Source organism: Triticum dicoccoides, chromosome 5A (assembly GCF_002162155.2).
Source record: "Triticum dicoccoides isolate Atlit2015 ecotype Zavitan chromosome 5A, WEW_v2.0, whole genome shotgun sequence".
Taxonomy (NCBI): Eukaryota; Viridiplantae; Streptophyta; class Magnoliopsida; order Poales; family Poaceae; genus Triticum; species Triticum dicoccoides.
Genome location: NC_041388.1, coordinates 420,782,045 through 420,793,752, shown reverse-complemented (window position 1 = coordinate 420,793,752; position 11,708 = coordinate 420,782,045). Strand labels below are relative to the sequence as shown.

At 49.4% G+C, this 11,708-nt stretch overlaps 1 protein-coding gene across 1 annotated transcript; it reads right to left on the bottom strand.

Annotated features, from left to right (window-relative positions):
- Positions 1-2,691: 2,691 nt before the first annotated feature.
- LOC119299662 lies at positions 2,692-11,507 on the bottom strand. The gene is made up of 6 exons (XM_037576826.1): positions 11,385-11,507; positions 5,257-5,391; positions 5,043-5,175; positions 4,677-4,774; positions 4,398-4,499; positions 2,692-3,747 (listed from the first exon to the last, which is right to left on the bottom strand). The coding sequence occupies exons 1-6, from the start codon at positions 11,505-11,507 to the stop codon at positions 3,031-3,033; spliced, it is 1,308 nt and encodes a 435-aa protein (XP_037432723.1). The 3' UTR covers positions 2,692-3,030.
- Positions 11,508-11,708: the final 201 nt, after the last annotated feature.

Below are 11,708 nucleotides of genomic sequence, written 5' to 3'. Positions count from 1 at the left end.
CCCATGACGATTGCAAGGAGGATCTAGAAAACTTGACGTATACTCGAAGACCCTGGCTTCATGGAGGACTCTGCCTCCATGTACAAAGCCAACTAGGATCTTGTAAGCTTGAGACCCATGGTACCTATATAAACTGAGGGGCCATGCTCGTTGAAACACATTTAATCTTGCGGTAGATTACTTGTACTTTGTACACCCAAGACAATAATACAATCAGAGTGGGACGTAGGGTGTTATCTACTCGGAGAGCCCGAACCTGGGTAAAACCTTGTGTCCTTGTTACCCTCGTTACAAGACACCTAGCTTAGGATTCCCTACCTCAAGATCTATCGGATTTAGCTCCATCTATGGTGGCCAATGCAGGTCCTACTAGGTGATCATCGTGGATCGATGGGAGTCAAGATCAACAAGCAGGTTGGGGCCGGTGCCACTTTTGTGCCCGGGTAGATCTATGTATTCGGTAGCATCATCCTCGTTGCCAACTTGGATGGCCACCTCGGCCAAGCCGAGTCCTTCACCCTAGGCTACACCGTCAGGCTCGGCAACATGGACCACGGATTGCCCTGGTGAGCTATTCTTTACGAACGTGGTACGTATATTGCCATGGAGAGCCGCTTGGCCCGAGCCCGGTGTTAGAACAGGTCCATGATGAGCATGAGAATCTTCTTCCGGGGTTGACCTCAGATCGGACCCCGAAGCTGCTCCCATGGCCCAGATGTCAGAGGTTATGACTGAGCGTGAAGCATGACGTCGATATTAGATCGGATCTCAAAGCTGCATCATCTAGCCGTGATTTCGGATCAAGGTCTAGAGGAACGTTCGGAATCTTTTCCAGGGTGGATGTTAAGTCACACCTTGAAGCCGTCTCCCTCGATATTGGCTTTAGGCCAAGGCCAGGAGGAGCATGAGAAATTTCTTCGTAATAGGTGTTTAGATCGGCTCCAGAAGTTTGCAACATCAAGCAGCCCAATCTCGGTGTACGATCGGTAACGGGGAACGCCCGAGAGAGGTCGGATTTTATGGCTCACCCACCACCCATCTCGTCACTAACATCGAAGATTCAACCGACGGTGCCGTTGACGACACCGAAGTCCTAAAAGATTAGATCGGCAGGTCCTCAGCGACATGTTAGCATGTTTTATCCCTATCTTAATGAAACAATGTGCAATTCTCTCACGCATTCCGAAAAAAGGGGGCGAGGGCCTCTCCTGAATGCCGCTCCATGCGGTAATGTAACATGGCCGCCTGTTGTCACTCAAGGATGCGGCCTTACCTGCTGCAAGAGACAACAATGTGCTCTTGCTTGTGGAGGCTCGCGCGTGTGCCACGTAGGAGCCGAGCGCACCAACAATAGGGCCGTTCTTTTTGTAGCAACAAACTAATTGGGTTTTTGTTTTGGTAGGTTATATGTACCCAATTAGACCATAAAATTTCATCAGAATTAAGCCCTGACCGATTCCATCGAGATTTGTTTTGAGTGTAAGAAACTTATTTATTTGAGTTGTGAGACACTCCAAGGACACCCAAACACTATTTCATAACTAGGGTTTTCAGACGGCTTTGTGTTAAGGCTCGATTGCAAGGACGCCCAAACACTATTTCATAATTAGGGATTTTGGACAACTTTGTGTTAAGGCTCGACACAATCATTGCATGTGATTTTCCTTCCCAAAAGAAATATGTTATGGGCCAAGCCATGTTTTACGACAGTAAACCACTTCACCTCATGTGCACATGTCGACGTCTATTCCAAAAACAACCTTCTAGTAACTAAATTAATATTAACTTTTTTGGTATTAATTTTCAGTTTTGTATGGACTTGATAAGGCAATGACACCGACACAAGCCACATATATAACTGTAGAAGACTTCAATGGCACAGGACTTGCGTCAAATCGGGGCATATACACCACCACCCTTTGAGTGGGAACTGATGATGGCAGGTGTTGATGTTGCTTCACTCACTACAGGATTGCGTCGTGTGATCTACTAATTAGGCTCATGGTGGTTTCATACGTCTTGGACTTTGCCTTGCGTCGGAATCCAGACGCCTTCCTTTCTAAGGGTTGGCGGGGTATCTGTTCGGGACATCGTGGCCTTGAAGGCTTCCTAGGTGTATGCGCAGACGGATATGGGTCTAATCTCACTTTTTTTTAGCAGAGGGTCTGATCCCACTCTTTTTTTAAACAGAGGGGGTCTAATCCCACTTAGGGTCGATATCTACTTCCACAGAGGCGACTATAAGATGGTATGGATCATTTAACATTATATGTTGGTTCTTGTGCAGATCATTGTAAGATTTCCCAACGGCGAGAGAAGGCAGCAGAGCTTCTGTCACACGGACACAATAAGAGAAATCTACAGGTATGTTAATTCCTTGGGCATACCTGGCATGCATAGGAAAGTATCAACAATTCTAAGGAGCTACCCAAGGAAAGCCTATACGGGCATCAGCAGCTGGATATGACTTCAAGATGCAGGTTTCCATCCGAGTGTGACGCTGTACATTGAGCAACTTCAGTAAAACATGCTGTAGCTAGAAAACTGAATGCATATTCGACGCAAGCAGCTAATGCGTTTGAATGCATATTCGACGCAAGCAGCTAATGTGTTTGAAACTAATACAAGAATGCCGAGGTATACGTTTCAATGCATAATTTCATGTAAGCAGCTAATTAATTTCATCGCCATTTGCCATATATGTCTCAACAGCCACCATATATTGTATGGTGTCACAGACAGCCCATTTAGGTTTTGCACATACATCAGTTTACAACACAAGCAGGGGTCTAAGATTACAACAACATGAGTTCATGGCGCCACGTCCGGGTCCCTAAATCACACCATCCAAGTCCAAAAGCAGTACATGAATTACAACAACACAGGTTGGTTCTCCCGCAAAAAAAAACACAGGTTGGTTGGATTGTAACCATCATTATTGATGAATATAAACTGGTGCAATGCATGCATATCACTCACAGCCTGGCCCTGGCTGATACTGCTGCGGAGCTTGCAATTGCAGGTGGTACCTCATTTCCATCCTCCAATGGCTTCATCTTCTGCTGCGCCTTTAGAGACGAACACAGACCAACCAATGTATCCTTTGACAGCATCGGCAGGAAGTCCATGCATCTCTCCCGCCCTCCTTTTCAGCTCCGCAATTCTTTGATCCAACTCCTGAGTTTGGGTTGGGGAACCATCGAGCTCTTCCAACATCTTCTCTACCTCAGCGATCAGCAACCGCTCCTTCAACGCGTGCTCCCTCAGACGTAGCAAAGACTCGGAACGCTCATGGAAAAGGGACATGAAGCTGACCACAAGAAGAGGTTGGACATCATCGTGATCGAGGCCAATAAAAGCAGAAGCCACAGCACCGCCGCGGACGACCGCGGCACCATCGTCTAGCCGCCTGCCCCTCTGCCCAGGCGCCACAGGCAGAACTTCAAACGGAGTGCCTGCGAACTCGCAAGGGAAATGCTGCCTCATGGTAATAACGGCCAGCATCGCCGCATCCTGCAGGGCCTCGAAGAGGCGGTGCCGCGTAGCTTCCAGTTTAACCGACCAGCCAGAGTGTTTCTGTAGCTTGATCCATACTCGATGCCCAGTAACCTGATCCTGACAGGTGATCTGCTCTTCCAGAAACCTTGGTTGGGAAAGTCCACCCAGGTGGCTGATGGCAATCCGCAGAAATAACAACCATCCATCACCTGACAGCTCGTCATCGCTCATGACTCGTGGATGTATTCCCTGCATCCAGCAAATGATGGGATCAGCGTCACCAATAGTCAATTCAGCACTCAGCAGTATAAAAGAGAAAAAGAAGTCATTATTTCAAAGCTGTAGTTGTATATATAATCTTATAAATCCGGGCATATAGTCTACAAATATTGCATGAAGCAACCCCAAATACCCTGCAACCACCGCAAAGCGCAAACATAACACCTTATTACATTAATTAAGACCATCTCCAACAAATGAGGTAAAACAGGGGCGGTGCAAAAAATTGTCTTTTGGGGCCAAAAAACCAGTTACAACAGATGACACATCTCTATTTTGTGATGAAATTTTTTGGGGCAACCTCAAATTTTAGCTGCTGATGCATATTTCCAGCGCCACTAGCGGCTGCCCAAAAAATTGTAAATCTGTGGCGGGTCACCCCGGGTATAGAAAATGAAGACCCAAAACCGAACCTGAAAAGACGGAATAAAAACCGGTTTGCAAAACTACAGGACCGAACTAAGTATGGTCAAATTGATCCTCTGCTATGCAGGACCGAATAGTCCATATAGACCGATTTAAAATCCCACACGCACACCACAATATCCAGGTCATGTTTATTTAATCTTTTGAAAAATAATCAAACTTGAAAAGGTGACTGCAGTTAAGAAGGCACTGACCTGTTCAAACACAGACAGCCAACTATTGACTTCGTTGCTTATGTTTCCAGAGGATCTCATTTCATCATCATAAAGATTATCTATATGATCCAGCAATCCATCCTGGCACAAATAAACTAAGCATTAGGTGCTTCAAACACAAGACATGGGATTAATGCTTTAAGGCCAATCAGTTAGAAGCGAAGTTGGTTAGCACAAAAGTGTCTTTCTTCGGTGCCCTCTGGCCGGCCTCATGTTTCCAGATAATCTTCAAACACACAGATGAGAAACTAAGCTAACCTTTGCTCCTGAATATTCTTCCTGTCCATTTTCTGATAAATTGTATTGTTGAAATGGACTTTGAGGCAATAGAGGGGGAACAGCCATCTCTGGTGGACCTGAAACAGATGTCGTGATAGGGTTAACTCACAGTGTATTTAGTCCCAGTGGAAATAGGCATGCAATTCAACCATACCTAAACAAGCTACTGATGATGATATATGAAAACTGCAAAAGGCACATGACCGAGCAAAACTTGATAAAGAGTTATCAGTTTAATTGAATTATTGGATTTCTCAATTTTATACCATGCATTAACATAATTACTAATATCTAGAATCACATTAGTTTGAAACTTGCCATCAAATTTGGGCTTGGAATTCACACCAGTAGCACTATCAATTTGCTCCAGCTCTCCAAGGTGAGGCTCGATCATTCTGTGTTCAGGAACAGAAGGGGTTGTGGCTTGAAAAATTTCACCATAGGTGTCTCCATGATGCCCACTAATGAAGTCGGTGCCCTGGCAATGTTCAACTGGAATTAGGAAATATCACAAATAGACATATATATATCTAGGATACTGGGGACTAGGGAAAATAACCTTCATGCTTCTAATAGGTCCCTGACCTTGCTTGATCTCATCCTCGGAGCCTGGAAGTGTTGATAAAGGAACGGGCATCGGTGAATCAAAAGAAGCTTTCTGGCATACTGCTGATCCTGAAAGTTCCTTTCTCATCTGCAAAAATAAAAAATGAAAATAAAAATTGGTTCAAAAAATCATCAACCTAAAACATGAATAGATTAATCATAAATTTATCAGCGCTCCTGAGTTTCGTCAAAAAACTTCAGGTTGATGTTCATTATTATTTTTACGCGTCAACAGGGGGCTTACACCTGCCTGAACCTTCATTACCAAACCAAAGAAGCCATTACAAGAGAGCAGAGTTACATGTGGGGAGGAAAAAAGAAGAAATTACAAAGCATAGTAAAAAAAGACTATAATCTCTCAGCAAGGTGGAACAACATAGAGGCCCAGTCATTTAGCAAAGCTTTTTTCTGAATATTTCTGCAGCGATGAGCCCAGAGATTCAGGTTGTTTTCTGCAGCTCTAGCGATGGAGTGTAGACCCTGGTGCTCGGAGCGAAAAACCATGGCATTCCGCTATGTCCAGATGCTCCATAATAGGGACATGAGCACTGTGGAGCGGGTTTTGTTTGTCAGATCCCCATCCCAGGTGTGAAGCAGCCCCAGAGGTGTAACATGACATAGACTAGTCATCTCCTCCCAGAGAGAGGGTTTAGCTGCGCGCAATGAAATAGCAGATGAACAATAGATTTTGTCTGGCTGCAAAATGGGGGAGGTGTGCAAAGTGACGATATTTCTGTAGAATCGCCTTTCATTGGTAAAAAGGTGATCTTTGTGGGCGAACCATATGAATATTCTGCATTTATTCGGCGCGTAGTTCCTCCAAATGGCCGGAGCCAGGTGATCTCCCGGTGTTCACTTCCAGACTGCCTTGTATGCAATTTTAGTGGTTAGCGGTTTACCTAGCTCCCTCAAAATCCTTCTGTCTGCAACCTGCAAATTCAAGTTTACCAAGGCCAAAGTAGTGGGCAAAGAAGTTAGCTTGCAAGTAGCCGTGAATGACAACCTAGGGGCAAGGTCTAAAGTAAGGTCACGTGTTGCCAAAACCCTAGCCACGGATAGTTTTCCTGTTGGAGTGGGTGTAAAGAGCAGGGAATTGCTGAGCAAGGGCGGTATGAGATAGAGGAAGCCATAAATCAGACTAAAAAGCCATGGCAGAGCCATCCCCTAGCAGAACCTTGGTAATGGAGCGGTACAAATCAAGGCCTTTCATGATGCCTTGCCAAATAGGAATGTCCCCTTCCCCCCTCGCATCGCCCCGCGCGCGACCGAGGGGGAACCCTAGTCTGCACCGCAGCCAGCCCCCCTCCACCCTTCCCTCCTCCCTCGTCGCCATAAAAGCCATAAATCAGACTAAAAAGCCATGGCAGAGCCCGTGGCATCGAGGTGGGTGGCTGTGAGGTGGCATCGAGGTCTTGGATGACGGGGCGGCGGCCCTGGTGGTGGTGTCGCGGTGCTCATCGGCAAAGCCCGTGGCTTGTTGCTGCCCGATAACCATGGTCATGTGGGCGACATGGTCGCCCAGGTGTGGTGTTTGGTGGCGGTGAGTATTGGCCGGGGTGAAAATCTATTCTATCTCCGGACGGACCAGCGGCGGCGAAGCTCGTTACCTTCTTGAAGGCGTCGTCGCCGAGATCACTGCCCGTCGTGTTGCTCTAGGGGAAACTCTGACCCTCGGGTCGAGCAATGGCGGCGCTCCGGTGTCGTATCCTTCTTGAAGGCATCGCCTTGGAGCGCATAGTTCGTCGTATGCAGCTTCATCTCTTCGCAGTGGGGTGTTCAAGGTCGAGGACCCGGCTACTCTTGTAGTGCTTGGGGTGGTGTTGTTGCGCTCAGTACCTATGTATCCTGCCTTGGGTGTGTGCGTGTGTTGTGTTGGCATGTGTTTATACCGAGTTGTTTATGATCGTTTCTTTATATATAAAGCGGGGCGAAAGCCATTTTCGGCAACGGTGTACACAGGAGATCCCAAGCCACATTGCATTAACCGCCCCTAACTAATTCCTGGCCGGATCAGAAAAGTCCCTACAATGCTTCTCAATCTCAAGTAAGGGCGACTCGACACCCCCTCGTCCCGCGTCGCCCCCGCGAGGCGGCCGGGGGCAAGCCTAAATCCCGTTGGTCTCTTCCCCCTCTCCTTCCTCCCTCGCCACCGCTTAAGGGCCACATGGTCCTCCTATTCGAGCGGTGCTGGCGCGAGCCGGCGCCTCGAGCCGGAGCGTGGAGTTGTGTTGGGCGAAACAGCGGTGCGGCGGGCAGAGGCGGAGCTCCGACGCCTCTACTTCCCCGCGGTGGGCGACCAGGTGATGGGTCGTGCTTGGCTCTCCAGGATCGGCGGTGCCGCGGCCGGATCTGGAGCCAGGTAACGCGGGCCGAGGGCCGCACATGCTGCAACATCTCAGAAGCGGCAGGTCGGCGGGCAGGCTAGCTAGACTCCGGGTACTCCGGCGGGTGGGCAACCGCGGGCAGCGCGGATGGGTTCCCCTGTGAGCTTTCTTGGTGGTTGGCGGCGGATCTTGGGGTTTCCCTTGCGGGTAGACGGGTGTGTGTTAGTGGCCTCACATGGAGCTACGCCAGCTGCCGAGGTGGGATGACACAGGGGGTGTCCGGTGGGGAGGTAGGCTGGAGGGATGGGAGGCACCGACGAGCTTGGGCCACCCGTCACCGCCACAGGGGTGTGCCAGTCGTGGATGCGTCCGCTCCCCCTCCTCCCCCTTTCCCCGACCGTGTGCGGGCCGATGCAGCTCCGACGTTGTTCGAGGCGGGTTGTATGATGTGGTTTTGGCGGTCGGGTGCGTCCTTTGGACCAAAGCCGGTCACTTTGGCGGGTCTTGGGGCGTCTAGATGCAGGGCAGCGCCCCTGGCGGTGGGAGATGCGACGTTCTTGGGTGGAGCATGCGTCTCAGCTAAGGGTGTGCAGCCATGGCCACGCGGGTGGTTGGCAGAGCAAGGGTACGTCGGAGGGGTGTGAGCATTGGGGTACACCACTTGCTCAGGGGCCGACGGTGGCGACGTCCATGGACGCCATATCTTTCATGAAGGCTCCGCCGCGGTGTTCCCACTCCTTGGTGATGCTCCAGGTGAAAAGTTGATCTTCGAAATCAGACGGTGCTGACTATACATGGTCGTGCCCTTTTGGAGGCACCGTCTTGAAGTCCTTACTCCGTCGTTATCCGCCTCGCCTCTCCTCGGAGGATAGCTTGTGATGGAGGTCCCCATTGGCTCCAAGCGATTCAGTTTGGTAGTCGTTGAGGTGGTGTCGTGGTGCTCAGTATCTTGTCTTGGGTGTATGTTGTGTGCGGTGGTGGGTGTGTTTGTATCGGTGTGCTCGTATGATCGGTGCTTTATATATAAAGCAGGGCAAAAGATATTTTCGGTAATCTCAAATAAGGTCCCCGCAACATAAGGAAGCTCGTGGCATAGATCGTCACGAAGCAAACAAGAATAGCTCTGCCTGCCAAAGACAAAAGCAGGCAATGCTAGCCAGCCAGACGCCGGTCAATCTGGTCAATAACGAAGAATAAATCCCAAAGATTAAGCTTGTGCATGGATAGAGGTAACCCCAAACAAGATTGAGGGAACAAAGCCACAGGGCAACCCAGGATCGCCACCAGCCTCGCGGCTAACCCAAGGTCGACATGAATCGGAGCGAACGTGCTTCTGTGGAAGTTAATGGTAAGCCCGGTTGTCTTGGAGAATTGCAGAAGAATGCACTTAAGAGTCTGGAGCTGAATAATGTCAGGAAGAAGGATGATTAAAGTGTCGTCGGCATACTGAAGGACAGTGCATGGCAGATGTTCATCGATCGGGTGGGAGAGCAAACCATTGCTGGAGGGATGGATGATTAACCTCTTAAGCACGTCAGCAACGATGATAACTGATACGGGGAGAGGGGTTCGCCTTGTCTCAAGCCCCTGCGGCACTTGAACCCCAGTCCAGGCCTGCCATTAAACAGCACAGAAGAGCTGGGAGACTTGTTTAACTGCTCAATACAAAGATATCAAGCCGAAGGGAAACCCTTTTGGGACATAATTAAGGATAAGGATTCCCAAGGTACAAGAGTCAAAAGCTTCATGAAATCAAGTTTTAGAACAAGTGCTGCTAATTTCCTCTTGGAGCAAGTTTGAACGATGTCCACAGCATGGACAAAGTTTTCTGTGATCCCACGCCCTCTAATAAATCTGGTTTGTTCATGGTGGATGAGGTGGTTGATGAAAGGCTGGGCTCTAGATGAAATGCATTCAGAAGCAATTTGATGGAGCAGTTTTGATGAGACACAGGGCGAAAGTTCTCCGGTTTGGAAGCATCACATTTTTTTGGAAGTAGCACGATTAGTGCTCGGTTGATGCGTTTAAGATATGCTGTACCGCCATGGAAATCGGTTAGAAGATGAAGAGGTTCCAATTTAACTAAATCCCAATTAGCTTCGTCAAAGGCTGGTCCAAGGCCGTCCAGCCCTGGGCTCGCACTATCACTCATGGCCCAAAGGGCGGTCTTGATCTCGTCCAAGGTAAAACTCATGCCGATAAGGCTTTGAGAGCTCACTAGCCTGGGCAGCAGTGTGGGAATTATGAAGCATGAGGGAGTCCAGGTCAAAGTAGAAACGAGTGCCATTGCTGATGCCAACAAGGTTTTTTTTTTAAGTTTGGCAGGATGGCCTGCTTATCGGCATGCGCGTAGCAGCATCTCCATCTACTAAAAGTAGGGGTGGTTTAATCTGTCATTGGAAAGCGTTTTAATTTCATTTTTGCGATGTCGAACAGAAGTACAAACGTGCATGTAGGCGGAGTTCTTGTCACCCAGGACGCAATCCTTATGTTTTGCTCGTTGCCTCCAGACTCCAGTAGTCAGCGATCGCGGCGTTAAGGCGGTGAAGAGAAAGTTTAACTGCGACACGAAGTTGCAGTTCGAGGTCGGAAAGCCACCTAGCATCTTCAAGCTTGTCGAGGAAGTTGATGGTGGTGTGACAGTTCAGAATTAGCATCTTCGGCAATCTCCGATTGGCTGACCAGTTCTTGGCCATGTTCCTAGTGCGCTTGATTTTCAGAGAGAGGATACCATACTTTTAAATCGCGGGTGAAGGAGTTTAGCGGAAGGAAAATTGGCAGTGAAATTATAGGAAGGAAGGCCACGATCTCCGGCGAAATTGGCGCGATCGCCCGCGATTTTGGGAAGGAAGCAAATCGCGGGGAAGATTCTGAACCGCGATAGCGCCGCTATAGCGGTAATTTCGCCCGCGATTTAAAAGTATGGAGGATACCCGCCGAGCCAAGGTGAGCATGATTGCTCCCCCACACTATTCCAGTTAGCAGCAACTTTATCTTTGAACATAGGAAAGTTTAGAAGCAACCTATCAAGACGGAAGATCAAGGATTTTGGGATAGTTGTCAAATGGGCACGTGATCCGATGTGGTTCTAGTAACCGAAGATAGCAAACTATCAGGGAAATTTTGAGCCCAATCCACTTTAGCAAGAGCACGGTCCAGGCGCACCAAAACCGGCAAATCTTGGTGATTTTACCACGTAATCCGCCTGTCCAGAAGCGGAAGGTCCTGAAGCTGCAGAGAGTTAATACTTAATAGTTGAGGAGAACACGTTTGCTTCCGAGAAGTTGAAGTTGTTGGAAGATTTATTGGACGGCCTGAGAGTTAAACTGAAGTCGCCGATAATTGTCCAGGGACCCGAAATTTTCGGCAGCAGATGGGATAAGGATTGCAAAAAATCCTGTTTAATGGCATGGTCGCAAGGGCCGTAAACCTTGGTGACAGCAAACTGAAGATCGTCAGACACAGACTCGAACCAGCAAGTTGGAATCCCACGCAGTAACAATCCCATCCGAGGCCCCAATGGTTTGATGTTCATTTAATTTCTCGCGGATGATACAAAGAGGAAAACAATAAGTTCGTCGCTGAAGCCTAGATCAGCGAGAAATGAACAACGAACCCCCGGGGCCGGAAACGATCTACCCAACCCAACGCCCCGGCGATCCAGGGAGACGCGAGCGGCGCCGCATCCATGCCCGCTGGAGGTCGGCGGCGGCGCACCGATTTCGCTCGAGATGGGGGTTAAGTCGGACGCACGCACCTCAGATGTGGAGGAGGAGCCGAGCACGGCGTCGGCGAGGGCGCTGAGGGGTTTGGCGGATGAGGACGACGAACCCGGCGCCGCGCAGCCGGCGCGACCGGTCACCAGATCGCGCATGCCCATCCTCGCCGACCACGCCGACCGCGTGTCCACGGGTAACCGACGGCGTCGCGCGGGGCGTTGCTGACGTTGGTGGTGGTGTGTTGGAGGCGGCTTCGATCTGGGGGTTTTGACTTTTGAGTCGACCGGCACTTGTCTCGGGCCCTGTCTACGGCTATTTGTATCGTCGGCGATTAGGGCTTCCCCCTTGTCTGACGCCACTTT

Coding starts and splice junctions, on each gene's coding strand:
- LOC119299662 (XM_037576826.1), bottom strand. CDS start 11,507: ATGGGCATGCGCGATCTGGTGACCGGTCGCGCCGGCTGCGCGGCGCCG. Junction 5,392..11,384: donor GCTCCTCCTCCACATCTGAG/GTGCGTGCGTCC, acceptor TTATTTTTGCAG/ATGAGAAAGGAACTTTCAGG. Junction 3,748..4,397: donor GGCTGTCTGTGTTTGAACAG/GTCAGTGCCTTC, acceptor TGCTGGATGCAG/GGAATACATCCACGAGTCAT.